Source organism: Apodemus sylvaticus, chromosome 20 (assembly GCF_947179515.1).
Source record: "Apodemus sylvaticus chromosome 20, mApoSyl1.1, whole genome shotgun sequence".
NCBI lineage: Eukaryota > Metazoa > Chordata > Mammalia > Rodentia > Muridae > Apodemus > Apodemus sylvaticus.
This window is the reverse complement of record NC_067491.1, coordinates 36,025,412-36,051,023: the sequence shown is the minus strand read 5'-3', so window position 1 is coordinate 36,051,023 and position 25,612 is coordinate 36,025,412. Positions and strand designations below refer to the sequence as shown.

Genomic DNA, 25,612 nt, shown 5'->3' with positions numbered 1-25,612 from the left:
AGTTCTCATTTTGTTTTGTTTTTGTTTTTGTCTTCTTAGGGAAAAAAAAATCCTACACAATGGCTATTAAATTTTTAGCCAATGACAATGAGATTTTGTTAGTTTTTCTTTGAGTGTATACCTCTCAATTAGAGTATGTGGTTTTGTTGTTCTGTAGTGTCCTACTAAAATTTTCATTTTTTTACAGTGTATTGCAAGTTCCACTGCATTACATGCAAATACGATTCACTCATACCTAGCTGTTTGTGGATTCAAACTCATAAGTGAGCCATTCCTGTGCTTAAGTCCCTGTGTTCTGACATCTTCCTGTGTTTTGTGCTGTCCACAGATCCGAGTGGTGAATGCATTTCGTAGTTCTCTATACGAAGGTTTAGAGAAGCCAGAATCAAGAAGTTCAATCCACAACTTTATGACACACCCTGAGTTTAGGATAGAAGATTCAGAGCCGCACATCCCCCTTATCGATGATACTGATGCTGAAGATGATGCTCCTACAAAGCGCAACTCCAGTCCTCCGCCCTCTCCTAACAAAAACAACAATGCTGTTGACAGCGGGATTCACCTTACAATAGAAATGAACAAGTCCGCTACCTCTTCATCCCCAGGAAGCCCACTACACAGCTTGGAAACGTCACTCTGATTGTAAGCTGAATGTTAACACACTAGCCGCATCGTAAAAGAAACAAATCGAAACTGAGTCTTTTCACATATTGTGACGGACAAGATAGTATTCTTGTCTCCGGACTTCAACAGAAGACACACTTGTACGAATGTAGATTTATTTTTTTAAAAAAAAAAAAAAGCAAAGCTTTCTGCCAGACTGAGGGTGCTTTTTTGGGGTGTGGGAGAAATGAACTGACAGATAAACAACGGTGGCTCTGGCATGAGCGGCCTGTGGGTCGTCAGTGGTACCTAATGCTGTCCCGACCGACCGCATTCCAGCAGAGCTGTGGTTTATCTCAGTACTTGATGGGAGGGAGGAAGGAGGAGTGATGCTGGATGAGACAGAGAGCCCTGGATCATTGAGTGAATACTTTAATTTCTGCTGTTGGCTGTTAATAATTTGGATTATTTATGTTTATAAATGATACAGATCTGTTTACAAGGTTTGTAGATACTTTTTTTGTTCTTCATAGATGGGAAGCTTCCTTATAACTAATGCAGAGAAAAATTAGTCCTTCAAATACTGCTGTATTTTCAGGAAAAAAAGGGGGGGGTGTTTCTATTGAAACTGTACTAAATTTTTGCCTACAATTTATCTTGTTAAATATGTAGATAAATTGCTAATACTAATAGCCAAATAGATAACACTAATGCTTTGTTTAAAAAACAAAAAAGAAAAAAGAAAACAAGACAAAAAAAAAAAAAACAAAACCATGAGCAGTGGTGTTCTAATGAAGTTATGGCATCTGTCCTAATTAGTTTCTTAAATACATTTACTACTTAATGGTTTTGAAAGAACTGTTTAATTTTTAAATTTTTTGAAAACTTGCTAATAACCTTTTGTTCAGAATTTAGTAGATTGTTTATTGCAGGACATCAAATACACAATGAAAGATGCTTGAAATGCCTTTCTTATTTCAGGCCAATCAAATTAAACTATCAAAGTACAAGAGAACCTTTAGTCTTTTTTGTTTTTGTCTGAATATGTTAGTTCAGTGATGTCTTAGTGAACTGTGAGTGACTGTATTGATTTTTCTAACAACTCCGTAGAGCCCTTCACCCAGCGGAGGAGGGCTGTTGACATTTTGAGAAAGGTTAATAGGTAGAGGCATACATGTTTCCCTTTTGTTTTTGAAACTTGTTTGTAAACATAAATAAATATGCCCTTTTATTAAGTAAATACATGGCAGTGGTTCTTCAGACAGCTCAGCTCCTTGATTCTGTATGTGGGCCGCATCGGCCCGTCCCCTCTAACCACGACTAGAATAAATTTCAAGCTGGTGATAGCCCCAGGAAGGGCTGTTTGAATTCTTTCGTGGTCACTCCATAGAGTCGGGCTGAGACAGCAGTTTTGCCACCTAGCATACCCTTCGTAGAACCTAGTTTTATCTAAAGTAAAATAGTCTCACCATTCTATATGAAGTAATGACCACCTTTGTCTATTTGTTTTTGTTAAGTGGCCCAGTAACAGATTAGATTAAAGGGATAGCACATGAAAATATGAGGAAGTTTCTAAACGTGATCTATGGAGATGTAATAACCAACTCTACGCTGAAATGCACATCTCTGAGACAATTGAATTTCCGGGCTCTCTGCTTCTTTTCTGTGTACCTTCTTCCTTTGTTTGTCTCTTGTCTTGACCCTTTAGAAAGTGGCATTGTTTCAGGGCGCAGATCTCGCCAGATAAACAGTCCTCAGGCTGACATAAAGCTTACGAGGACTACTGCATCTGAGAATGCTGACCTAGCAAAGAAACATCTAGTTGATGGTGCTTGATATATATATATATTATTTTTTTTTGGACGGGTGGGAGGAATCTTTCTCTCCATCAGTTGCCTGCAGTAACTCTCTGCAAGTCTTAGAAACACATCGGCTCTGTCACATCGATCACTGTACATTTTTACTCATCGGGTATTTGTAGTTATTCATACTGTACAAAGAGGTAGCATGAGATGCTGGGAAGCATATTTAGACCAGGAGCCCACGCTGGGCTCCTTGTCTTGAATTTGCCATTAATGTGCTGCATGATTTTGGGGAATGACTCACCCTGAAGGAGGGTGCGGGGCTAGACTCCTCTTGAAGAACCCTTTCAACTCTAAAAATTGACCCTATCCACTGAAGAAGCCTGTGAGGCATAGGGAATAGGGAAAAGGGAAATGTCCTCGGCTTTCTTTTTTATTTTGGTTATGCTTAGATATGAATGTAATTACCAAGAGATTTACACGTGCATGTGCTTCGGAGGATTTGTGTCCAGCCTTTCCGGTCTTCATTTTTTTTCAAAACTCAAGGCAATGGCTTTTCACTCCACCTCTAAATCCATAAACGGGTCTCAGGACGTCTGTGAAGTAAAGCAAGACACGCTCGTTGTGCGTTTCTCTCGTTGAGACACTGTAATTTCTACCAGAAATTTCCAGAGCATTATGTAAGTAGGAAAAATTACAAGCAAGCTATTAAAGATCTTGGATCCCATTATATAGTGTGTATAGCTAAATCAACATCTGTAATTCACATTTTCTCTTTTATTCTCTAACCAAAATCAGAAAAAAAAAAACAAAAACTTGTTTAATTTTGCATCCCAAATGTTTTTAATCTTTGTATATTTTTTAGAATCCCTTTTCTCCTCATCATTGCCTTTCCGTGGTTGTAAATACTTGTCGCACTCTGAGGATGAGTTACTTCTTGTCATCTTAAATATGTGATATGGTAATTTTCATAACAGATTATCAGTTTTGAACCAAGAAATGGTGATTTGTTTATAAGAGGAAAAAAAAAACCTGGCTTCATTTCTGTGAAATTGCTCTTTGAAACTTTGATTTCCACATGTAAGCCAACTGAGATACTACCGTGATGGTGTTGATTTCTTTTAATGATGCTTACCATCTCTTTTAGCCACTGAGCCTTCTTTTATTATTTGTCTATTTGTAAAGTTTATTTGTCTTAACTCATTTAATAAATATACTGTTTATCTGTTTCTGAATGGGGACTGAACTTTTTGAAACTTGGGATGGTTTGAACATCATATTTCGGCATTCCTTTTTTTTTTCTACTCGAGATTTTTTTTAAATCTACATAATGCAGATTCTATAAAATACTTGGAATGTTATGACCGATACAGTGACTCCGTGTTCTCACGTACTTACCTGATTTCCCCTCTAGAAGGGAAGTGGGTGTAGTACCTCACTCAGCTCCTGCCCACAATGTCAGCCCTCAGCCGCAGTCTCAGTTCTGCAGTGCAGGGAGTGCAGTGTTTTAGTTTAGAACTTGTTTCCTACGTGATTAAGAACACTTTTATTAAATAGTCCAAACTTTTTAGTAGCAATTATCTTTAACTCTGTGATGGAAAAAAATAATAGCAATGAAAGTTACACTTTGGTGGTTTTCATAGTAAATGATTATCATCAATACACAGAAAGATGCCGAACCAGCAAAGTAATTCTGGATACCGTATTTTGATGTGCAACAGAAAGGGTATTTCTCATCCTGTCAGATTGGGAACTTATATATGTGTTAACTGTCAGAATTGAATTTTTAATTATGTTCTATTTGTAAAGCTAAACTAAATAAGAACAGGCAGGATTTTTAGCCTTTGTTTCTTGGCATTTTCCCCCTTAGAGACCTTGGTTTCTTGAACCTGTTCAGTCTCTTAACCTGGGCTGCTCTAGAACCATGCCTTAAGTGCAGGACACATTCCATTTTCAATGATTCTTACAAATACATGAGTGTCCGTGTTGCTATACTGCTCTCTCGGGTATGTGTCAATAAGAAAATTGCCTTCAACCAAATAATTTATCGACAAATCCTTAAACCCTTAATCCTATAAATTTTTGCCATGAGAATGATTTCTTTTCCACTTTTCATATTTGTTTCTAAAAAATACAAAAATAAGTTTCTGGTCACATGTAGTCCAAGCAGCCTTGTCTCTCTGGTTTCTCTGAGTTTGAATTGTCTTTATTGGACAGTTACATTCATGGCTGCAGAATAGGGGCTCCCAGTTAATGTGTGTTTATACAGCATTGGTTTCCATAACAGCACTGCACGACGAAAAGCACTATGTGCTTTTGGATTTGGGTTCAACTCAAGACTAAGCTTCTCTTAATTTAAATCAAAGTTTAAAGGTCATATAGGGTTTTTTTTTTTTCCCCATGCTAGCAATGGGGTTTTGGCCTGTGAGCTAGTAATTACGAAGTATTTTCGGTATGCCAAGCGGTTTATATGGATCATGTAAATAATATCCTGTGAACTCCCATTGTGCTTACGGAAAAACTGAGGCTTAGAAAGCTTACATCTCTTGCTTTGGCACAATGTCGGCCTCACCCTTGAGACAGCATTGACGCGCCCCAGCTGGTAGCACCTGAGTCAAATGTGTTATCAAAAAACTCCACTGCAGAAGCCTGGTGCTGCCTTTGCTGCTGCTCTTTCCTGGTAACAACAGATGCTTCCGAGATACCTTCTAAACACCAGCAGCTCACAGACTGAGGCAGAGAACCGCTGCTTAAGATGTAAGTAGGCCAAGCGTTCCTCATGGGTCAGAGGAAGATGGGACGGTGGTGCTCATCATAGACTTCCGTTACAGTTTCTGAGATGGGTGTTTTTGAAGTTTCATAGATAGCATTATAAGGTCAGCACTTTTATTAATCACGTGGGATAAAAATTGTCACATTAATCGATGAGTACTCTTATCTCTGTAAAGAAGAAAAACTGGAACTACAGAATGTACTACTTAACGCACACCTCACTCTTTTGTTCTGTTTTATATAGCCTTTGAAATTTTCATAGCTGTATTTGAGATTCCTAGCCACCCCTCAACCCCCCTGAATTTATTTTTACTGAGTTATTTTGTATCTCGACAGTATTTTCCTTGATGAAAATTCTCAATGCTTTCATATTTAGCCCACTTGACAGACACTATCGCACATTAGATTTCAGTGAGTCAATTCTAAGTAAATCACAACCCAGTCTTAGTACCATCTGTGGCCATGCAGTTTGTGAGTACATCCTTTTGTATTGTAAAAAGGAGCTGCTGCTAGCTGACTTCTATGGCCATTACGGTATCTTCATTGAGATAAACAGTACTAAAAGTCTTTTTCGGTTTTTCAAGACAGGGTTTCTCTGTATAGCCTTGGCTGTCCTGGAACTCACTCTGTAGAGCAGGCTGGCCTTAAACTCAGAAATCCGCCTGCCTCTGCCTCCCAAGTTCTGGGACTAAAGCTGTGCACCGCCACCGCCCGGCTCAGGATCTTTTTCTTAATAAGCTCGCTCTGAGGTGATTCCACTGCGAGTCAGAGGGTCTTTCATGGTTTGTTTTCCTGCTGTAGAATCGAGGGAAGAGTTCTTCTCCACTTCTGAAGTGCAGTAGGGGCAAGGACCATCAAAACAGAACAGCCACTCCAACTGTAAGGGGTTGGACCCTGCCGCACCATCTTAATATCACTGCCTGGGAATTAGCTGCTGTCTTCCTTCCTGCTAAATGAGCTGCTAACTGCTTTGATGGTTTTTTATTTTGTTCAAATCTACTCCTCTGGCATTCATTCATCAAATACTTGGTACCTGTGAGGAAGAATTCCTGCCTCTCTGACCCTAAGCAGAATCAAACAGGATCAGATTGGGAAGGGTGGGGGAGGGGGTGGGGAGAATGCTGTATTACATAGCCTGTTCACAGACACCCTCACAGGTGCCTAACTGGACTCGGGGAACCAGCCGCTATGCTATCAGGAAGTTCCTTTCACACAGCCTCTAGTAGGTCAATGTTTGTCAAGTTAGAGGGCCAGTGTAGCTGGAAGGGGGTAGGCCAATGGGAGAGTTTTCTAAAAGTTTGGATAGAGCCAGGCAATGGTGGTTTGACCCTTTAATCCCAGCGCTTCAGGGGCTGAGACAGGCAGATCTCTGTGAGATCCAGGCCCGCCTAGACTTCAGAGTGAGTTTCAGGCCAGCCAAGGCTACACAGTGAAATTCTGTCTCAAACAAAGGCTTGGCTAGGCAGTAGACAACCACTGAACGTCACACCTGGGGAGAACTAAGCTAATGAACCAGTTAGGTGGAGAGCAACTCAACAGAGCTGCTCCACTCCAGTTGTCTTCTCTGTCTTTATTGCCCCCTAGGAAAGGTCTTCCTTTGCCCGTTTTTCTTATTTGTGTTCCTTTACACTTGCCCTGCCCATCCAGTTGGCACCAGGCTGGTGGTACCATTTTTAAGCATCTCACTTCTTTCCGTTTGCTTCATCCCGTGTGGGTGTTTCCTGTGGATGGCAGTAACCATTCTCTTAGCTGCTTTTCATTATGGAAACAGATGCTCCTTCCCAGCACTCTGGTCTAACTAACATCCTCCAACCGCCCTTTGTTTGACTTCTTTTAAAAAAACCCTTTGCACCTCTGGTCGTATTTATCTATCCGTGACCACCATCTCTCATTCCTCGTCTTGCCTACCAACCTTGTTGACTTCATCTTTACCACGTGTTTGAGCTGCCTCCCTCATCCTGTTCCGTCATTGACCTGGGAGGCGTTGCCGCCTTGATGAACTTGAACTCCCTTCAGCGCCACACCTCGTCCCAACATTACAGCACACTCAGTCTTGACAGAGATGGAAGTGCACTCATCTCCTTGTTTCTTGACTGACACTCAGGCCAACTTTTTGTTACCCTTGGCTCCAGCATCCCAAGTCTGTCTGTGTCCTGAAAAATTGTGTCCAATCCATTTTGTACCATTCTGTCTATCATCTTGCTGTTGGCCTCTGGCCTTCACGTTTGAACAGACATCTGCTGCTCATTCTCACTGTGTTAGACTTTAGTCCAAAGCAACGTTTTATATCTGTCTGTATTAAGCCATATTAAGGGTTGCTCCTTTGCTGAAAACTACCGCTTTCCTGGGACGGGGAGTGGGGGAGGCGTAAGCAAGCAGGACCTTCAAACAAGCCTGGGCCTGATTTAAAAAAATAAAATAAAATAAAATAAAAACCTATCTACCAAGCTGATGATTAGAGACCCAATCATTGATTAGAGATCATCTGATTAATTATTCCATTATGTCACATGTCAGTAGCCATTGAATCCAACAGTAGATAGTGATTTATCTTTCTCAGCTGCTTTTCCTTTAGTTTCAATTCTTTTCTGTCAGTATCCTCATTTTTTGTTATTATTGCCCTAAATTCCTCGTATCTTGAGTCCCTATAAGGTAGTTTCTTGACTTTGTTGTCCCCTACCCTGTTAAATCCATTCCTTACCCCAAAAATTCCCCATTATCATGAGCTTCCGGGCTTTCCCTCCTTTGAGAAATAGTTATATAGATGGTCCCCAAGAAGCTTTGAATAGCCCTCACCTCCAGTCTCTGTTCCCCTTTGCTGGAGGCAATGTGTTATTCGTGTGTTCTCCAGCACCCCCACACTCCATGCTTGCTGGGCCCTTTCGCATTTTGTACCTCTTGGCGATGCACATCCTTCACACAGGACAGCGACAAGAGACAAACGGTCTCAAGTGAGGTATTTTTTTCAGAGTGTGGCAGCACTCAGAGTCAGAGGCAGGAGACACACACACTTAGTCGGATGCCCTTAACAAGACCCTTTCTTAGAGGCCTGGGACGTGGTCCAGCAGTAGAGCACTTTGGTAGCACCATGGGTTAGGTCCCCAGCATCACCCAAGATAGAAGCATCTATTGGGGGAGAATCACCTGGAAGAGGATGCCCAGGCTCTGCCTGTGAGAGTAGGACAAGGTAGCCAACTGCACCTGAAAAGAGCGATTACCCAGCAGTCCACAGACCTGGCTCTGGCCTCGACTCTGCTTAGCTCTGACAACCTCTGAATCCCCCAGTTTTCTCAGCAGGAACAGAGTCCAGGCCCCGCCCTTTGATGCTCACTTGAAATTGGGAGTCTTGCAAGCTCTTTAATGATTCCAAGAAGAGTGCACAAAGGCAGGGAGAGTTCTACCAGCAGTCAAGCCCTGCAAGGAGCTGTTCCTGCCTCCCTTGATTTACTTTAAATGAAAAAGTTGGAACTGCAAAGAATTTGCAGATTCTGACAGGGTCATAAACTACCAAGGAGATGGATCAGAGAAGCTTCCGTTCCTACTCTGCTGTGCAGTCAACAACAGAAACTTCTTGAAAATGGTATAGTGATTGTGTTGCACATCTGGGAAGTGAGGAGCCAATGAGTGCCAGTAGCCTAGTCAGGTTTTCCCATTTATCCTGTAACTAAATGGCACTGGATGCTCTGATTTGTTGGGTCTGTTACCCAGGTTTTATGGCCCAGGTATGTGATGAGATATGCCTCTGTTCCCCAAGTTTTAAAATGCTGTTGTTAGTTCCACCTCCAGTAGTCAATAGTGAGGCCAGGGCTTTGGCAACTTTTTAAAAAAAATTCCCACATGATTCAAGTATGTAGCAAAAGGTTGAGAACTTGGAAACATTGAGAATGGTAGTCCCCAGATGCAGATAGTAGCACGGAAGGGAAATGGTAAACTCACCCCAGGCCCTAGATGGATGCTTGGTGCCAGAAATACAGTTTGTGCACTTACGATGCTCTTTTAAAAATGAAAATGTCTTTAGTGCTCTTTAAAAAGTGTACAGGTTATAAGTTATGAAACTTAGCAGTTTGTGGTTAATGGTGCATATAAACTAACCTGATACCTGTATCGGGTGGAGATACGCTAGTAGCAAGTTTAGAATCTCTCAAATACAAATAACTTTAAATTTACTTCGTTACATGAAAACAAAGGCACTTTTAAAATTCAAGTCCTTTGTCGTCGGGGCTGGAGAGATGGTGCAGCAGTGTCACTCTTCAGGGGATAACGGCTTTGATTTCCAGCACGTAAATCCAGCAGCACACAACCACCCAAAACTCCAGCTCTAAGGAGATGTGATGCCTCTGACATTTTGGCACGCGCGCGCGCACACACACACACACACACACACACACACACCAGCACACACAAACACACACATTTTAAAATAATAATAAAGTTTAAAATAAAGATGCAGTCTGAAGCAATCTAAACTTCTAAAATTGACTTCTACAATGTTTCCTCTAACTAAGAGCAAACGGCAGTTACCCCTTGATGGGTATATTTTAAAGTTCATGGTTGTTAGTAAACACTAAGGATGATCAAACTATAAAGACAATGTACTTCATTGAAACAAGAGTAAAATGTAAAAATTCTTTTCCTTTCCAAGAAAAAAAAAATATTTGAATTTTTCTTTCTGCCTCGAGGGCAATTTCTTTTTTTCTTTTTCTTTTCTTTTTTCTTTTTTCTTTTTTATTTATTTATTTATTTATTTATTTATTGGATTTGGTTTTTTTCTAGACAGGGTTTCTCTGTGCCCTGGCTGTCCTGGAACTCAGTCTGTAGATCAGGCTGTCCTGGAACTCAGAAATCCACCTGCCTCTGCCTCCCAGAGTGCTGGGGTTACAGGCGTGCGACACCACCGCCCAACTTCGAAGGATGATTTCTAAGTCACTTTAATCTAAAAAGTCTGGCTCCGCTGTCCACTCAGTTAACAGCTGAACTCTCCCACAGCATCCTGCGCTGAGGGTGTGTTCCTTCCTTGTTCCTAAAGTGCACAACAGGTTCTTACCATGCTATGTTCCGTATCCCTCAGTGAGTGAGTCTTACCAGGCTAACTGAGACGCATCAGCTGTTTGAACATCCATTGCATCCTGTGAGGCCTCTTCAGTTTGGTCAGTATCATTGCACTAAAATGAGAATCCCATCAGCCACCTCATCAAGCCGACTTTTCAGATTCATGAAGGCACGTGTCCCCCAGTCCTGATCGCTAGCCTCACGTGTTCATCCCACACTCACGGATCCAGTACCAAGACCTCTGCCTCACAATGCAGTACCATCTGTCCCAATTTGCCAATGTGGTTCTGCTCCATAAGCCTGCCATCTCGGTGTGATTACTAATACACCCACCCTCCCCACCAAATCATTCTTGTTTGAATGATTAAAAGTTACCTTCCCAGGTTTCTTCATTGTCTTGCTCTGGCTGCCCCAGTAAGTGAGTGTGTGTGTGTATGTGTGTGTGTGTGTGTTTGTGATCTATATCTTCAACCTGTGTGTTGTGTATGTGTTTGTGTGCATGTATGTGCATGTTCTATGTCTTCAGCCTTTGTGTATGTGTGTGTGTGTTTGTGATCTATATCTTCAACCTGTGTGTTGTGTATGTGTTTGTGTGCATGTGTGTGTGTGTTTGTGATCTATATCTTCAACCTGTGTGTTGTGTATGTGTTTGTGTGCATGTGTGTGCATGTTCTATGTCTTCAGCCTTTGTGTATGTGTGTGTGTATGTTTGTGATCTATATCTTCAACCCGTGTGTTGTATATGTGTTTGTGTGCATGTGTGTAGTCTGTGTGGTTTGTGATCTATATCTTCAACCTGTGTGTTGTGTATGTGTTTGTGTGCATGTGTGTGCATGTTCTATGTCTTCAGCCTTTGTGTATGTGTGTGTGTGTGTTTGTGATCTATATCTTCAACCTGTGTGTTGTGTATGTGTTTGTGTGCACGTGTGTGTGTATGTGTATGTTCTATGTCTTCAGCCTTTGTGTGTGTGTATTTGTGTGTGTGTGTGTGTGTGTGTGTGTGTGTGTGTGTTGCAGATGGGAAGAGAAGGAAAAGAAGCTCGACAGTATTCTCAACCCACAGGTTGAGAAACCCTACTCTAATACTATGAAATTTGGGGCAATGAAACACTATGTAATTTGGGTCATTCCAGAAGTATGTTTTCTGACAGCTTCAAGGAGCTATCTAGCTTATTCTTAAGCTTTAGCTTTGTTGCAGTATTCATGTAGAGCCTATAATCTATACCATTAAGACCATAGGAGGAGCTAGCTCTTTGGGTCAGATAGATATCCATGCTTCCCTCATATGGATGAGGGAGTTAGTCTTGGAATGACTATACCTTTTTGCCCCAAGATCTAGTTAGAAACAAAGTGGAAGGTAATTATTTAAGGTACAGTAGTGTTTATATTTATATTTATGTTTATTGCCCTTTAAAGGGGCTTTCCTTTTTAAGTTTGATGTAGTGGTATACTTGTAATCCTGATATCAAGAGGCTAAGATAGAAGGATTACAAATGCAAGGCTAGCCTGGGCTCAATAGTGAGACTTTGCCTAAAACAAAAGTCTTGCAAATGTTTGCCTTCATTTTAAGTTACAGAATTGGTATGGGCTAATTCTCTATAGAACAAACTAGCCCTCTAATGTAGTAGTACTCAACCTTCCTACTGCTTCAACTCATTAATACAGTTCTTTATTTGGGGGTTTCCCCCAACCATATTTTCATAACTGTAAGTTTGCTACTGTTATGAATCATAATGTAAATACCTGTTTTTTCCAATGGTCTTAGATGACCCTTATGAAAGAGTCTTTTAATACCTTCCCCCAGAAGGGTCATGACCCACAGGTTGAGAAACACTACTCTAATACTATGAAATTTGGGGCACTGAAACACTATGTAATTTGGGTCATTCCAGAAGTATGTTTTCTGACAGCTTCAAGGAGCTATCTAGCTTATTCTTAAGCTTTAGCTTTGTTGCAGCGTTCCTGACCAAGGTGAGCCCTTGAGTCCCTGGTCTCCCTGTCTCAGCAGTGACTTGCTGAAGATACACTTGCCTAGTGGAGGCGCACAGCCATGATTGTAAGTGTGAGGTGCTTGAAGGCGTGGAGGCGTGATAGCGGTGGTGTGGTTATAGGTGTGGGGTGGTTGTAGTGTGAGATGATTGTGGGTGGGATGGTTGTAGGTGGGGTGGTCTTAGGTGTAAGTTGATTGTAGTTATAGGGTGGTTGGAGGTGTGAGTAGTTCTGGAGTGGTTGTAAGTAGGAAGTGATTGTCAATAATACATTACATCTAGTACATCAGGAAAAGCATGGTGGCTAACGACTTTCTGTGGATTGAGAGGCCTATAAATAACAGATCCACCTCCGCCTCTCATTTCAACTTTCTTCTCTAAAAGCTTGATGGAAGCAGATAGCAGTGACTGGATTGCTGCTTTATTCTTGCACACCATGACGTAGTTTCAGCCCAGAGAGATTGGGAAACTGGCGAGAGGAGCAGGTCACAGGTGGATCTCTAGCAAAGACACAAGCTGTTATTCTCATGTATAAAATACAAAGCTCCAGGACATGAAATAGTTCCGTATAATAATTTATATTATTATGTGTTATGATATATAAGGTGTATAATGCAAATATAACATAACATAATAATACATAATTACATTTATTAAATATTTTATTACTATTAAATAATTAAAACTCAAAGACCTTCTGAAATCTGTCATGAAAATATTGGAAGATATAACTTTAAAGAATGCTAAGAGTTTCATTAAGGAAAGATCTTTTACACTTTCTCTTTGGAGAAAACTTTCACGTGTAAGGAGATCTTTTACACTCTCTCTCTGATTTCTTTTATCATAAGACTGGAAGCGTAACCTAAACCTCCCCCCACACCCGCATCCCCCTCCCCTGCACATATGCAGCACATGTGCAGCTTGGTCTTCCTGTGGGTCCTGAACAACTGGAACAGGGCCTATCCCAAAAGCTGCTGCCTTTATGTGGGAAATGTTCTTCTACCTGAGCTGTCTTGTCTGGCCTCTGGAAGAGGAAGCACCTCACCTCACAGAGACTTGAAGTGCCAGGGTAAGGGAGATAACCAGGGGGCCCACCTGCTCAGAGAGAAGGGAAGGGGGGATGGGGGAAGGATTGTGGGAGGGGTGACCGGATGGGGGACAGCAGGATGTAAAGCAAATAAGTAAAAAATAAGTTAAAGAAATAAAAAGTACAACAAAAGAAAAATGGGAGAAAAAGTAAATACAATAAATTGAGAAAATATAGAGCATATTAAAAACAATAACAAAAAAGTTAAAGCATTTAAGGATTTGATCACACAAATATTTAATAAATAAGTCAAAACTAAAAAAAAAAAAGGGACTGGAAACATTTTTGGAGGAGATTTTCTATTCCATATAGGCTTAAAGGCGTCACTCATCAACCCTATTGATCAGGCCATCTCAGGGGAAGAGATCAAATGCTATCTGTGAGAAAGAATGAATAAATGTGTTGTGTCGTGTGATGCAAATTTTAGCAATCAGTCTGAAGAAACTGCTTCAGTCCTCAGGGGACTGTCAAAGAAAGCAAGGCCTTTCCCTGCAGCCCACCCCACTCTTCTGCAGGGTCCTTCTAAGAAAAGGAACATAAATAACCAGGGAGAGGAGATGAGGCAGGCGGCAGAAGCAGGCCAAACCAAAGGGCTTAGAGTTCAACCGTCCTAACGTGCAAGTTGGCAGAGGCACCCCTGAGCGAGCCCTTCGAGTCCACAGCACGAGAGCCACAAGCTGTCTCCTTACACGGAACCCTCGAAGTGGAACTTTTAACTCTGGGAAATGTGCACAGTGCTCTATCCTTTGCAGGAACATAAACCTCCTGTGTCCTAGGCAGGAGGAAGTACAATACTGTTCTAAAAGCCATGAGTGTTCCAAGCCAGAGCATTAGCAGGACGAAGTCCAATAAGGAGGAAGAGTCAGGCTTAAAGAGTTCTCGGGAGAGACATCCTCTAATGAGACAGAGACAGAGATACAGAGACAGAGAGACACAGAGAAACAGAGAGAGATGGGAGTCCGGACAGGAAATGGCTGATGCAAAGGATCAGAAAGCGATGATGTTCTGTTCATGGACGACGGCAGTACTGGGTTTACTTACCACCCTTAGGACTTACTGAATCACAACATGCTTAAAAGATAACAAAGACACCAAAGGCCGTATCGATTAACTAGATTCTCAGAGACACAGCGCTGAACTCTGTACAGACAGAAACCAGCATTCCGATGAGAATATGAGCTAGATGATAAAACCTTTGGAATCTGGCAATAAAATGCCGCCAGCTTGCTTGTAGGTGTGTGCCTCTGGCATTCAGCATTTATATGTGTTGTTTTGTAGGGTTCCGAGTTTCCCTCTTACTTTCATAACAAAGCTACGAATTCCTTCCGGTCACCTCCCTTCTGCTTCCATCCTCATGAAAGGCCGATTCCGATGAATATGTACTGTGCCATGTTGCACAAAATAATAATAGAAAGTAGATTGACCACCAAGAGAGTGCCTTCCTTCAAAAAGAATACTACATGTTGTAAATATTTTGTCACGCACGGCTTTGGCTCCAGAAATGACAAGAAGGCTTGCAGATAAGTATCTCTGAAGCTATGCCTTTAATGTCAGCTAAGCAACATCGTGTCAAGACCTAAAATAACTAGAAAAAGAATTCTCTGTCTTACTCGAACACAACTAAGTCCACGTAGTTCAGCTAAGCACAACTTGGTTTGGAATCCCTTTTCAACTGCGTTTTGCTCCGTTCTCATTCGTTCGTGGAATGTGGAGGCACATCTGATTTAATATTTTTATTCGGGCTGTTTACTTTGTAGTCAAACATTCTTCAAAAACATTAGAGTCTGCCCATATTTTCCATCCAAGGCTGTCAGTTCCTATTTGGAAAGGTTAATTGAGGCCCAGAGTCTCAAAGTCCCCGATACAGAAGCAACTGCTTCCGGCTTTAATAGGCATCTTTGAATTTGCTGCCAGGGCTGATTCTGCATGTAAATATTTAACTGACTTCTCTTTAATTTTTTTTTAACCAGAGACAGAGAACGCAGTTATGATAATGCAATGTGTGAGGTCGGGGAGGCAACTGTTTCTCCGTCTTTGTTTTGTGCTAATCTCTTGGTGTGGTGTCACATTTACAGATGTCTTAACCATTCTTTGTGACACCTTTGACATCCTTTCGAACTGCTGAGTGGAGCTGGAGACTTCGCAGCCTATCAGCCCCTCTGTGTGCCGCAGCTGAAGAGGATTGAACAGACACTTTGCCTTGGCTCCTGGTTTGAGGACCCAACATCTCTTTGGGAAATCTGCCTTTGATCTGTGTGTCTAGGCTGCTGACAGCAGTCTTTTAAGAACCTTCCCAAAGAACCCAGACTGCCTGGAATGTAATAGAACAACCCTCTGCAGAAGAAAAAATCACCCATGAGCTGAAGAACTCCCTGCAAGTGCTGTCTTTGCCATAGCTTCCTGCTGGGGAGGAAGAAAGTTTGTCCCTTCCCACTGTCTCTTCCTCTTTCCAGCCAGGGGCAGTGAATGTGGATGGGAAGGCAGCTAGCAGGAGAGCCAGGCCCAAGATGGCTGCTCTGTGCCCGAGGTATCTACTAATCATGACGCAAACCAAGCACACAACTTAAGGGTTCAAGTAGGCTCATTTCTAAAACTAAAAAGAAGGGACTAATTTGAATAGTATATCTTGACACAGAATATCAAAAATATTTAATATGCACTCTAAACTTGGGTACAATGGCACACCTGTAATTTCAGCTCTCAAGAAGTAGGTGTAGGAGGATCAAGAATTCAAGGTTATCTTCAACCACATGGTGTGTTCAAGACCAATTTGGGCTACAGGGTTCTGTCTTACCACCACCCCCCAGAAAAGAAACCCCAAGAAATTTTATCAGTGAGATATTTTAAGTATAATTATTTACAAACTAAGTGATCAAAATATGGTGTTTACTTTATACTTCAAATATATCTCAATTCAGATATTAAATTTTCATTGAGAACATGGATTTTGTTATTTGGATCTCATAAAATTAACAATTGAAACAATAGATACAAAACAAACCTTGTTCTGAATATGTTGAAATCTGGTTACAAGTAACAAATACAAATATCAGATTGTTTGTTGGTTTGTTAGATTAATTAAAATTTGGTAAAAGTAGAAATTTTATTTTTTAGATTCTCTACATATCACAGAATTCCATTCCAATGGCGGTTTTAAATATAGAAGACAAAAGCCATTAAGAGAAAAGGCAGATTTAGACCTGACACTGTTCTGATCCCTGTAACCTACAGGCCCATCTCACAGAATGGAGACTAGGTAATTCCCATAGTGTAAAATAGCTAATAAAGGCCACAGGGTTAAGAACACGAGATTTAAATCCCAGCCTGACTTCAAAGCTTAAGATTTTAATTACCCTGTTGCACAATCGATTCATAGAAAATGCAAAATTGGTAATAAAGACTGGTTTCATTTCATTTGTGTTGCAGGTAGTGGGCAGAGTGCGTGCCTGCTAGGATGTACGTACGTACATAGGTCAGTGGTCAAGCTGGGGGCGTCAGTTCAGGTCGGCCACCACGTAGGTCTTGGGATCAAACTCAGGTCATCAGACTCTGGCCGCCGGCTCCATTACCCACTGAGCCATTTCTCCTGGGACGATTCAACTTTTTATGCCTGACCACTAAAGGCTTTAGGTTCCAACTCTCCTCCTTCTCCTCCTCCTCCTCTTCTCCCTCCTCCTATTCCTCTTCCTCCTCCTTCCACTGTTTTCAGTGCATGCCATCACCAAGCTATATCCACAGCCCAAATCGATGAATCTTATTCTTGCATTTGCAAAGTATTTGGTTACAACCTTGTCTAATTATTGTGACTAGTATTGGTACTGGAAGTATCTTTATTTTTCTCTTCTTTGCAAATGTGTCTCAGCTTTTCTCTAGGCCACATCCCAGCTCCAGGGTACCGAGGCTGGTAATTTATTGGGTGTGTTCCTAAAGCTCACAGGGTGATTCTCAGGCATATGAAAGTTAATCCGTGCACCAAACACTCACCAGAACATTTGTATGTGTATATATGTGTAAGTATGTGTGTATGTGTGTGTGTATGTCTATATGTATATAAGTATGTGTGTATGTGTATATGTGTATAAGCATGTGTGTGTATGTGTGTGTATGTGTGTGTATGTGTGTGTGTATGTCAGGGGTAAGTGCACATGTAGGTGTATGTGCACATTTAAGAAGGACAGAGGTCAACACTGAGAGTCTTTTTTTTTTATTAGATATATTCTTTATTCACATTTCAAATGTCCCCTTTCCTGATCCGCCCCCCCCCCCAAATCCCATAAGCCATCTCCCTTCCCCTTGTTCCCCAATCAACTCTCTCCCACTTCCCTGTCCTGGTATTTCTCTACACTGAGGCATTGAGCCTTTCCAGGACCAAGGGCTTCCCCTCCCTTTGATGTCCAACAAGGCCATCCTCTGCTGCTGATGTGTCTGGAGCCATGGGTAACTCCATGTGTACTATCTGGTTAAGAGAAACTTCTTCAGTCACTCTCCATCTTAGTTTTTGAGACATGGTGTCAATGAACTCAGTAAGCCAAGGAACAAGCATTTGATTTAATAACATGGAGGTCACAGTTTCTCTGATAGCACAAAGATCTTAGTTTGGCTTCCCCAGTATCCACCTAAAAGGTCCGAGGCCTGGTGCTGCATGCCTGTGATCCAAATGCTGAGACCAGATCCTTGGGGCTCACAGGCCAGCCAGTCTTACTGGGGAGCTCTGGGTTCATGGGGAACTTACAGTGCAGGCTATGGGCAGCGGCCTTATGCTCAGCCTGCATTTTAGAGGCCAAAAGGCAGTAATCTCATACCTTTTCAGAATCATCAGGAAGTCCTTATAGCTCTCCTGGGTAACCATGACCCCTGAGTCACACAGCTTTTCATCAATACAGACATGGTTGTGAGGAGCTTGCTACAGAGCAGATACGCCAGACTCTGGGCTTATTACCCTTGCTGGCTGCAGGCATGGGCGCCCTCCCTAAGGCATGCCACTGCCTAAGACACACAGCTCCTGCTTGACATGGCCGCTCAAGCTCAGCAGCCTGCCATATTCCAGGGACAGCAACAGGAACCTTTCCGTCAAGACTGGTAGCCAGGCGAACTGAATACAGTGTTGAGTCTGTGGCTGTGGCAGAGTGGGCTCTAGGGCACAAAGAAGAGCCCTGCTGAGCAGTCCAGTCTATATCTTTCCATTTAAATCCTCAGGGTCTTCTAGGCCTTGTATAATCTACCTGCATCCTTTCCCTCTCCTTACCCATCTCTCTGGGCTACTCCTTCCATTGGCTTCCCCCACCCTACCCCCCCAGGACATTCCATGTAGCATCACACGCATGCTTTGTCCTGTTACTTTGCACAGAACACTTGTTACACAGACAACCACATAGATGATCAGCACCACCTGAGTCTTATTCAAACTTCACTCCCTCATTGAGACATCCATTCTTGGTGCCAACAGTGGTTGTGTTTCCCAAATATTCATAATAATATCTCTCAACCTGAGGCCTTTTTAAGAATGACCTCTGTCGTGGTTTGAAGTTGAAACAGGTCCATAGGCTCATATAGTTAAACACTTAGCCCCCGTCTGTTGGTGCTGTTGGAGAAGGTTGGAACCTTTAGGAGGTGGAGCCACCCTGGATGAGGTAGGTTCTCTGGGGTGGGCTTTGAAGCTTTGGATCCTAGCCTCACTTCCTCTTCATGCTCGGCCTCTGGGGTGTGGAGGCAATGAAACCAGCCAGCCTCCTAATCCTGCCACTGTGCTCACTCTGCCTATGACATGGTAGACTTAACCCTGCTAGGCCTATCGGCCAAACCTCTTCTCCCTTAAGTGGCCTTTGTCAGGGCACTTTATTGCAGCAACTGCAGAGGTGATCTTTTTGTGCATCATGTAAAGATTGCCATTGTATACAACTGTATTACCATTGGTATTGCTACTCATGTGGCTACATCATGTTTTGTGAACACTCTCACTCTCTCACCTCCTAATGGGTTTAATAAAAAGCTGATGGTCTATAGCATAGGAGGAGACAATAGGAGGGCGAAGAGTAAGGCATGAGAGAATTCTCTAGCTAGATACCCAGGAAGAAGCAGGCCACTGTGACTGAAAGAGAGATAGCTAACAAGCCATGTGGCAGAACTTAGATTAGAACAAATGGGTTAATTAGATTATAAGAGCTAGTTAGGAACAATAATAAACAAAGGCCTCAAGCATTCATAATAAATATAAGTCTTTGTATCTTTATTCGGAGCTGGGGCAGGCATAGAAAGGCCTTATGGTATAAACAAAAGAAGGGAGGAGGAGGAAGAAAGAGGAGGAGGAGGAGGAGGAGGAGGAGGAGGAGGAGGAGGAGAGCCTGGCATGTATGCCTTTATGCCTTTAATCCCAGCACTTGGGAGGCAGAGGCAGGCAGATTTTCTGAGTTTGAGGCCAGCCTGGTCTACAGAGTAAATTCCAGGTCAGCCAGGGCTACACAGAGAAACCCTGTCTTGAAAAAAACAAGAATAAGAAGAGGAGGGGGAGGAGGAGGAGGAGGAGGAGGGAGAGGAGGAGGAGGAAGAAACATCACCAGCTGCTGTACCATCTTTACACTGTACCCTTTGGTGGACCTCTGAAACTCTTAACCAGGAGCGTTTCTGTGCCGTCTGGCACTAGGTGTTATAATGTCATTACTCCATTTAAAGAAAAACAGAGAGGTGGGGACTTCAGATGGCTCAGTGGATGAAAGTTCTGGATGATACTTACAATGTGAGTTCAATCCCAGAACACACGGTGGAAGGAGAGAACTGATTTCCAATGGTTACCCTCTGATCTCTGGGTGCATGCTGAGATATGCACATCTGCATGCACGTGAGACACACACAAACACAACAGATGGCGGTGATGATGGTGATAAAGAAAAACAAAACTTTATAAATGCTTTGTAAAAAAATGCCTGACTTTGGAGGGCGTATAGAGAAAATTCAAGAGAAGTTAGAACCTCCTGAAGTGCCAGAATATAAGGCAATGGATGAAAAATTGAAATTTGAGATTATGTAAAGGGATCTCAGTTTAGTTCCAAACTAAAGGAAGCTTTGGTGCTCAAAACTGGAAATTTTTGAACTATAGAATAAATCACACAGTATTGGATTATCACTTAAATATACATGAATCCATAGTGATATAAATAAATGGAAGAAAAGACAAATCTTCCCTGTAGAAGAATTTCAAACAAGTTGTGTAGATGTCCCTTCTGCAGGAGGGAGGAAAGCCTTCCCTTTCTTTCCCTTTCAATCTTGCTTAGACTTAACAACTTGTTTCTAGGATACAGAGCATGGAGAGGAGAAATATACAGCAACTTTACTGATTGACAATGGTTCACAACATCATTGTAACCAGCAGATCAGTGTAACCAGCAAGGGCACCATAATGTTATGCCTCGCAGGTGAGATGTCCTAAGAGGGCCATGGAATAGACAAAAAACAGTGACTGATGATGTCTGAAGCACAGGAGCCAATGTCACACGAAGGAGAAAGTGATGCAGAGGAGAGATGGGGAAGATGTAGAAGCATGCACTGGAAAAGTACACCACAATGAATGCGGTACTTACAGATGAAAGGGCTATTCGGGCTCGACTTGCTTCCTTGTGCATTCTCTGTCTCTCTCTGTCTCAGTCTCTCTGTCTCTGTCTCTCTGTCTCTGTCTCTGCCTCTCTCTGTCTCTGTCTCTCTCTGTCTCTCTCTGTCTCTGTCTCTCTCTCTGTCTCTCTCTCTGTCTCTGTCTCTCTCTGTCTCTGTCTCTCTCTATCTTTCTGTCTCTGTCTCTCTGTCTCTATCTCTGTCTCTCTGTCTCTGTCTCTCTCTGTCTCTCTGTCTCTGTCTGTCTCTGTCTGTCTGTCTGTCTGTCTCTCTCTCTCTCTCTCTCTCTCTCACACACACACACACACACACACATACACACTGCTCTCATCCAGTGTCAACCTCTTAAAGCACTTGCTCTCAAAACAGGATACTGTTTAGGCAGTATGATGGACACACACACACCTGTCAAAGAATGCCAGCCTTGGATCCTGCTGACAGCCATATGATGGCCAGCATCAGTCGCCATGCTCGAATGAAAATGCCTTTGAAAGAACCCCAGGCTCTGAGCATGAACCTTCTAATGAGGCCAGTCAGTGCTCGGAATTACTAGACAGCATCAATGGTGAGAAACTGTTTTGTGCTTCTGTTGGGATGGTTCACAGATACCATCCCCAGAACTCTCAGTTGAGTTTCACCTTGTTCTTTTCCATCTCTGCTGTAACAGCCAGGCACTCATAATATTTGGGTAGATGACAGTGCTTCTTGTGCATTTCCACGAGGACATAGCAGAAGAGAATTCACTTCTACTTTGAGCTGTAGCTTCACACTAACGTTGGCTTATGCCAAATAGGCTTGAATTGGAGAAATATTAAGCATCTATTACATAGCAATCATTCTACTGTTTTCCATGTGTATAGCCCAACGGAAGACTAGTTCAAAGGCAATTCTGGCATGTTAAGCATGTCTGGGTTGTAGCGTACCACATAACCCTCATAATTCATCAAACTCCTCACCCTGCACAAACCTTCCTCGTGTCTGAGGACCAGGAGCTGCGGCTTATCTGATGTCGTGAAATTTGCCTATCTTCTGTACACTGTGGACTATACAAAGGCATCATTTAAAGTTTTCCTCAAATAAGTTTACCATCAGCTTTACCAATCCAATAAAAGATTGTACACAGTGAAGAATTCTTGGGATTTTGTTGTTTCCTGAGAAAAGATAAGAAACCTTTTTCTGGCTGAAATAATGATATCGAACCAGCTGAGATGGTTTGTTTGTTTGCTTTCGTCTTGTTTGTGTGAGCAGAAAAGTTATGCTTTGCTTGGTACATCTGTGAAATGCAGAGTGCTTTATAAATTGGTAATAAAGAGAATTCCGTTTATGTTCTTCTCAAAAGTCCAACATCCAAAGAGGAGTGGCAGCATTTAGGATGCAGATGAGTAAAATAATTGATTTTTAAGAAGTCCAACACCAAAGATTTACATCAAAATTTATCAATGCAAAATCTTAATCTTTTAGGTCACACTATGCTCTTGCATTCATTTCCTAATGCTTGAACTTAAATTTTGAATAAAGCCAGAAACAATGAAACCATCTCCACCATTCATCCAACACGAAGTTTCTCAGCATTCAGTCTACCTCTGTGGCTTTTGAAAGGCTCTCCTTGTAGCAGTGTGTCTTGGTCTGTGTGTATATGTGGGTATTTGGGGGAGCTAACAAACAACAGGCAGAAACATATTTTCTATTTCTAATACACACACATACACACACACACACACTCACACACACACCCTCCATTCATTTGCATTCAGTTTTTTTTTTCTGAAGAAAGGAGAATAGGAACTAGGAAAGGACAACTGTGTGAGTAATGTCACAGTGGCTATTGTGACTTGTGTTCTTTTGGCACTGGAGGGAGAATAGTGTGTGTGGCTAGATCACTAAGCTCCCCCCCCCATAGAAAATGACAGTATGCATAGGCCACACTAGAATTGATGAAATGAGATGGTTTGTAAGCAGATGACAGGATTCCATGCATCCAGTACCCACCAAACTGTCCCAGGAGCCAAGGTACCCCAGTAACGTTAGTGGCACATTAATTAATGTACCACTAATGGTACATATTGTGTACACAATTGAGACACTCTGGCTGTAAGTCATCAATCTTACTGGGAGGCATTATATAAACATTAGCCACCTGGAAAATTGCTAAATAGCTCTGTGGAACAGGGTGAAAAATAAAACATACTCCTTATCTCTTTGTCAACATCAGGGGTGTTTGAGCACCCCAAGAACTAAAATACTTTGAAGTGTTTCCAGGCAGTAGATATTGGAATGTAGATTTTTATCTTTGTGTGTGTGTGTGTGTGTGTGTGTGTGTGTGGTTTGCAGTGCCATTTACAAGTAAAGTCGTTAGCAAGCTAAAAAGAATAGGTTGAGCCTGGCACTAGTTTTTCAGAGACTATGAACATTTGGGGACACCCAGAAAAAAAAAAGAGAAACACTTAAAAAGATTTATTGGGAGGAAACTTTATGCCAAAAAGATATGAGTCATAGGAAAACATCTTAGAACAGTTAAAAAGATTGGGCAGGCTAAATCATGGGAAGTCTGGACCACAGCAAGTACTTCAAGAGTGGCTGCTGAGATTATGTGTATAAGGTCTCGTACTCATTAAAACTCCAGCTACAAGCAAAAGAATAACTCAAATGTGGTTAGAAGAATAGAAGAATTCTGTGGGGTATATATATATTTATATTAGTTAGGGTTTTACTGCTGTGAAGAGACACCATGACCAAGGCGACTCTTATAAGGACAACATTTAATTGGGGCTGGTTTACAGGGTCAGAGGTTCAGTCCATTATCATCAAGACAGGAACATGGCAGCATCCAGGCAGGCCTGGTGCAGAAGGAGCTGAGAGTTCTACACCCTTTATCTGAAGGCTGCTAGGAGAAGACTGGCTTCCAGACAACTAGGATAAGGGTCTTAAAGCACACACCCACAGTAACACACCCACTCCAACAAGGCCACACCTACTCCAACAAGGCCACACCTTCTAAAAGTGCCACCCCCTTGCCAAGCATGCATAAACCATCACAATATATATTATTCATTGTGAGAAAACAGTTACTGGCTGGTATTTACTGGGTGTCCAGGGGGAGCTGGCTCAAAGGACTTAAAATATCTTACATTTAGACAACTTAAACAGCAGTATTTCTCAAGATTAACTTCCTTTACTGCTCAGCCCACTTAGAGGAGAAATACGAATCTAGTTCCTGAGTTCTTCTCCTCTCAGACTCATATGGGAGATTTCTTTTTCTCCTTCCTTGGTGTCTGTTTTGTTGTTTGAGACAGAGTCTCATTCTCTCAATCAGTTTGACCTGGGATTCTTGACAATCCTCCTCCTCCATCCTCCTGAGTACAGGGATTACAGGTATGAGCCACTACAGTAGGCCATAGAGAATTTATTTAAATATTTTCCATTATCGTGTATTAATTATATAAAGTAATGGGTTTCACTATACCATTTCATACATGCACATAATGTATTTTAGACATATTCATCCCCATGCCTTCTTCCCACTAGTTCATCTCCCTTCCTCTTTTTCTGTGTGCATGTGCATATGTTCTTGTGTGTGCTTGTGTGCATGTATGTATTATGTGAGTGTGTGCATGTATGCATACATGTGCATGTGTGTGTGAGTTTTGCATATATGTGCATGTGTGTGCATGTATATATGTATGTATGTTGTAGGAGTGTGCATGTTCATGGGTGTATGTGCATGGGTAGGGGTGTGTGCATGTGTGTGTGTACAAATGCATGTGTGTGTGCATGTGTGTATCCCAATGAGTTTCACTAGAGCCGTTTATAGGAGCAGAAGAGACACTGATAAAAAAATGTTTCTCCCTCCATCAACAACCATTAGCTACCTTCAGATCCTCAGGGAAGGGCAGAACTTTATGAGTCATTCCACTTCTTATGACTGGACATTAATGGGTTAAACCTGGGCAGATGGCCACTGCTGCTGTGACCCTAGGAATGCCACATACATACGTCTGGAAGACCTATTCTGCAACATGCCAACCTGTCTTCCAGGTCTTATGTCCCTTCTGCGCCCTTTTCTACAATGACACGTAAAGTTTTTGAAGGAAATCTCAAAAATGAGTATCTGAACAGCCTAATTTAGATCGGGTATTCAAACAGTCTTCCGTGTCCTATCCGCTGGCCTGTGTGATTCCAAAGATGCTGCTTCCAGGATGGAAGTAGTGTGATACCTGTTGCTTCTCTGAACCAGGCCTGATAGACTGCCCACTCCAACTTGAGGAAGGCTTAATAAAGGAGGACAGATTTATAAAGAACTTCATACAGACGCGTGCCAGAATATGGGGAAAGCTAAGCGATGACTGTCCTGTGCCCACCAGAAAAGGAGCAAGACATGTTACCAAAAAAACAAAGCCAGAGAGAAGTTTTGAAATTCTCATCTGGGCTGCAACAGCCCAAAATGACCCTGAGTAGGCACCTAGAAAAATGATTCCTATCTCCTAGAGTTTACACCACTGGCTAAATCAAAGGGTGAAGACCCCTGATAACGCAGTCAGTACAGACCTGACAGCCAAGGAGGGGGGGTGGGAAGTGTATGTGAGCATTGAGTGTTCTACCTGATAACGTTCCTTTAATAATATGCAAGGGAACTGCCCCTTTGCCTAGTTTTTGATGGCTCCCTTTAGAAAGCATTCCAGTGTGTTTGAAGCAGCACACTGCCATGAGAC

General features: G+C 42.1%; 1 protein-coding gene across 3 annotated transcripts in view; it reads left to right on the top strand.

Moving 5' to 3' along the window:
• Atp2b1 (ATPase plasma membrane Ca2+ transporting 1) overlaps window positions 1-3,640 on the top strand; it is a 104,866-nt gene extending 101,226 nt beyond the window's left edge. For all 3 annotated transcript variants that reach the window (XM_052165986.1, XM_052165988.1, XM_052165987.1), the window contains one exon: window positions 329-3,640. In XM_052165986.1, coding sequence (XP_052021946.1) covers window positions 329-640 — 312 coding nt within the window. In that variant the 3' untranslated portion in view covers window positions 641-3,640. The remainder of the gene's footprint in view (window positions 1-328) is intronic.
• Window positions 3,641-25,612: the final 21,972 nt, after the last annotated feature.